The 4,946-nt window shown below is 48.4% G+C and overlaps 1 protein-coding gene across 16 annotated transcripts in view; it reads right to left on the bottom strand.

Annotated features, from left to right (window-relative positions):
- Window positions 1-7: 7 nt before the first annotated feature.
- Window positions 8-4,946, bottom strand: part of LOC119328003 — a 15,134-nt gene continuing 10,195 nt past the window's right edge. For 6 of the 16 annotated variants that reach the window (XR_005158795.1, XR_005158796.1, XR_005158798.1 and 3 more), the window contains 2 exons: window positions 1,061-1,665; window positions 8-143 (listed from right to left, as the gene is read on the bottom strand). Coding sequence is in view for 5 of the 16 variants with exons in the window: in XM_037601052.1 (XP_037456949.1) it covers window positions 95-143; window positions 1,061-1,199 (188 nt within the window). In the remaining 11 variants the exon portion in view is untranslated. The other 10 variants (XR_005158801.1, XR_005158794.1, XR_005158800.1 and 7 more) reach the window with 6 other exon arrangements.

Genomic DNA, 4,946 nt, shown 5'->3' with positions numbered 1-4,946 from the left:
ATCGTCATCAAACATCAAACATCATACATCCAATTCATATATACATAGTTTCACAAACATCCAATAGTTCCACAAACATCCAATACATCAAACATCAAACATCTAAATAGTAGCATTCTGCCCTTCCATGAAGTGAACCAAACCTGCAAAAATGGGAGTAAGAAATTAGAAGAAGAAGAAGACTAGAAGAAGAAGAAGAGCTCTTCCTATTCCTTCTCTTCCTCCTCTTCCTTGTTTTTTCCATCTTATTCATTATTTGTGTTATTTTAGAGTTAACCTATCTAAGTATGCCATTTTTGTGCTACCAAATCTATGATGAAATGAATAGAACAAGAAACTAATGCTTTCATATTTTAGAAAGCAAGTCACCAACTTTTCACTTCAGTACTTTGCATCGAAAGATAATCATCTAGAGTGACGGCTGCAACTGCAAACTTTCCTTCACTAACCATGTACATGCACTAATTAGTGCGTTGCGTTTGGAAGTAAAGCAGAATTTAGGCAGCATAAATGAGCTAAAACCAGTGCACAAAACAGAGAGCTCAAACCCATGCCCAGTCCCAATGATTAAAGGAAAATTAAATACGTCAAAAGGATCGCAATCCTGAAAATAATCGAGATGGGAAGCTATACATATTGTAGGATTTATGAAACATACTGTAAATACGACCTCTTGCCTTCTCAAAATAATACAACCTCTTGAATAACACAAGTACAGATTACCAACACTAACGGAACCTTCTTGAATTTACCTACCAGGAAGCATGTGGCTCAAGAAATAAATTGGCATTGCCTATTAGGGTTAGGAAATTCATCCACACTCAGCTGATGCCTCTCTCTCCCTCTCTCTCGATTGCATTGCAGATGATGTGTATGTTTAGACCATGGACCCCCTTTCTCTCTCTCTCTCTCTCTCTACTGATGGAATTGCATATAATTCTAAACTGAATTTTCAGAAACTTGGATGTTGATTGGATCTACTTGAAAGGCAGATTGCAAGTAGTACCAAGCATGCAGCGGATCCATAGGATTGAAACATAGGCAATCCCCAAAAAATTACCTGTAGCCGTCGCAGCGTGAGGTGGTGCAGGACGAAGAGTCGTCGTTCTGATGGCCGGCGTCGGTGCCCTTGTGGGTGGGTTCATCCTCCTGGTTGTCGTCGCCGTCGAGGTACTCGTCCTCTCGTCGTCGTCCTACTGCTGCTCCAAATCGAAGCACACATGCATCACACACACACACAGACACAGACAGAGACACAGAGACAGAGACAGAGGCAGAGAGACAGAGGCAGAGAGGCAGAGGCAGAGAGACAGACACACACACACGCGCACACGCGCGCACGCACACGCACACGCACACGCACACGCGCACACACATACATACATGAATGACCAAATATGATTTGAAATAGATAGAACCAAAGTGCAACTAGCCTAGTATATACATGATCTCATCAGGAACCAGAGTTATATAACAAGTAGTCCTACACAAGAACCTACAGTCCGGTGGCATCAAGCACTAAACCAAACCTCATCACACACACCCCCACCTAGTTTGGTTTCACAACCAGCAGCATAGAAACGAACTAGGCTACAATAGAGCAATGTTTGTAGGGAAATAACCAACCTCACAGTGACAGTCGCGGTGGACGACCTCACAGGTAATCTGAAACCATGCATGTGACAGTGAAAATTAATGCCTGAGGCCTGAGCATAACAAATCACAAGCCAATTCTTTTCTTTGAAAGTAAAATGAATAGGTGGGCATGTATCACAAACCGACTCCTTGAAAAGACAAGCTAATGTCTGTACATTATGAATCATAAACCAATTCTTTTTGTTTGACAACCATGTGACGCCCCCGATTCAATCGTACACTAATCATGCACGCAAATGTGTACGATCAAGATCAGGGACTCACGGGAAGATATCACAACACAACTCTAAAACATAAAGAAGTCATACAAGCATCATAATACAAGCCAGGGGCCTCGAGGGCTCGAATACAAGTGCTCGATCATAGACGAGTCAGCGGAAGCAACAATATCTGAGTACAAACATAAGTTAAACAAGTTTGCCTTAAGAAGGCTAGCACAAACTGGGAAACAGATCGAAAGAGGCGCAGACCTCCTGCCTGGGATCCTCCTAAACTACTCCTGGTCGTCGTCAGCGGGCAACACGTAGTAGTAGGCACCTCCGGTGTAGTAGGAGTCATTGTCGACGGTGGCATCTGGCTCCAGGGCTCCAGCATCTGGTTGTGGCAACCAGGAAGAAAGGAAAGGGGGGAGAAAGCAACCGTGAGTACTCATCCAAAGTACTCGCAAGAAAGGAACTACACTACATATGCATGGGTATATGTGTAAGGAGGCCATATCAGTGGACTGAACTGCAGAATGCCAGAATAAGAGGGAGATAACTAATCCTGTCGAAGACTACGCTTCTGACAACCTCCGTCTTGCAACATGTAGAAGAGAGTAGACTGAAGTCCTCCAAGTAGCATCTCCAAGTAGCATCTCCAGGTAGCATCTCCAGTCGCATCGCATAGCATAATCCTACCCGGCGATCCTCCCCTCGTCGCCCTGTGGAAAAGCGATCACCGGTTGTCTGTGGAACTTGGAAGGGTGTGTTTTATTAAGTATCCGGTTCTAGTTGTCATAAGGTCAAGGTACAACTCCAAGTCGTCCTGTTACCGAAGATCACGGCTATTCGAATAGATTAACTTCCATGCAGGGGTGCACCAACTTACCCAACACGCTTGATCCCATTTGGCCGGACACACTTTCCCGGGTCATGCCCGGCCGCGGAAGATCAACACGTCGCAGCCCCACCTAGGCTCAACAGAGAGGCCAGCACGCCGGTCTAAACCTAAGCGCACAGGGGTCTGGGCCCATCGCCCATAGCACATCTGCACGTTGCGTACGCGGCCGAAAGCAGAACTAGCCCCCTTAATACAAGAGCAGGCTTACGTTCCAATCCGGCGCGCGCCACTCAGTCGCTGGCGTCACGAACTGCTTCGGCTGATACCACGACGCTGAGTGCCCATATCTTTCCCACGTAGTTGGTTAGTGCGTATATGCTCGTAGCCAACTCAGATCAAATACCAAGATCTTGTTAAGCGTGTTAAGTATCCGCGAACGCCGAACAGGGCCAGGCCCACCTCTCTCCTAGGCGGTCTCAACCTGCCCTGTCGCTCCGCCACAAAGATCCACTCGCGGGTGCTCCACCAGCCGACCCGACTTTAGTCTCCACATGTATCATGTATGAAGTATATAGTATATACCCGTGATCACCTCCCGAGTGATCACGGCCCGATAGTATAGCACGGCTGACGGACAAGAATGTAGGGCCACAGATGGAAAATACTAGCATCCTATACTAAGCATATAGGATTGCAGGTAAAGGTATCAACAGTAGTAACAAGGATAGGCTATGCATCAGGATAGGTATAACGGAAAGCAGTAACATGCTACACTACTCTAATGCAAGCAGTATAGAGTAGAATAGGCGATATCTGGTGATCAAGGGGGGGGGGCTTGCCTGGTTGCTCTGGCAAGAGAGAGGGGTCGTCAACACCGTAGTAGTACTGGGTAGCAGCGGCGTCGGTCTCGGTGTCTAGCGAAAGAAGAGGGGGGAGAAACAATAAATACAATGCAAACAGATGCATAACGATGCATGGCAAAGCAAAGCGTGATGCTAGGCGTGCCCTAACGCGGTATGAGGTGATACCGGTGAAGGGGGGAAACATCCGGGAAAGTATCCCCGGCGTTTCGCGTTTTCGGGCAGAGGAGCCGGAGGGGGAAAGTTACGAGTTGGATAGGTTAGGGATGCGTGGCGGACGAACGGGCTGTGTATCCGGGTTCGTCTCGTCGTTCTGAGCAACTTTCATGTACAAAGTATTTTCATCCGGGTTACGGTTTATTTTATATTAATTTTAAAAGGTTTAAATCTTTTTTAGGATTTATTTAATTACTTAATTCTAACATTATCCAAAACAGTACATGCTGATGTCATCATGACATCAGCATCATCATGACATCAACATGATGTCAGCAGTCAACAGAGGTGTTGACTGGGTCGCTGACGTGTGGGTCCCACATGTCATAGGTATCATAACCAAATTAACCTATTAATCAGTTTAATTAGATAACTAGGTACCTAATGTTTTAATTAGTTTAATTAAACATGATTAATTAAGTTAATTAATTTAGTTAATTAATTAATTAATTAACATTTTTATTTACTTATTACTAATTTATTTATTTTTAATTAATTATATATATTTTTATAAACCATTTTCGTTCTTGGTCTAGGCCCACCTGTCATTGGCACATGGGGGGTGGGGCCTAGCTGTCATAGGCCCAGCGGCCTTAACGGGCGCTGGGTAGACGGGTTTCAGGCGCTGGGGCTGACGCCCATCCCGTTTGGGCGCGGTTGGGGAGCGGCGGCCATGATGGGGCGGGCGGGGCTCCGGCGAGCCACCGAAGAGGCGACAACTGGCGCTGGGGTGAAGGGCAACGGCCCTGTGGGCATCGACGGTCGCGGTCGCAGCCGGAGCAGGGCGGCGCGGGTAGTGGAGAGGGCCGTCGCGGCAGATGGCACACGGCAGCGGAGCAGTAGTAGCTGCAAGCAGTGGTGTCGAGGCGAGTTGCAGGGCGAGGGCAGTAGGGGGGAGGCCACACGCGGGGCACGGGCGATGCGGCGCGTGCACAGGGCACCAACGAGGAGGGTGGCCGGAGTAGGGCGTGTGCGGGGCGCGGCTGGCGTGCAGGTGATGCAGCGCAAGGCACGACCGACGAGCAGAGGCACGTGGGCCTGCGCGAGCGCGCGGTCGGGGGAGAGCCGCGGTCGGCGTGGTGGCGGGGGCGCGCGCGCGGAGGCGCGGCCAGATCCGGTGACGGGAGAGAGGGGAGGGGCGCAGCTCACAAGGGGGATGTAGGGGACGTGGCA

This window comes from Triticum dicoccoides, chromosome 7A (genome assembly GCF_002162155.2).
Source record: "Triticum dicoccoides isolate Atlit2015 ecotype Zavitan chromosome 7A, WEW_v2.0, whole genome shotgun sequence".
In the NCBI taxonomy this organism is placed as follows: domain Eukaryota; kingdom Viridiplantae; phylum Streptophyta; class Magnoliopsida; order Poales; family Poaceae; genus Triticum; species Triticum dicoccoides.
Note: the sequence above shows the minus strand (reverse complement) of the source record. Positions and strands in the feature narration are given on the sequence as shown.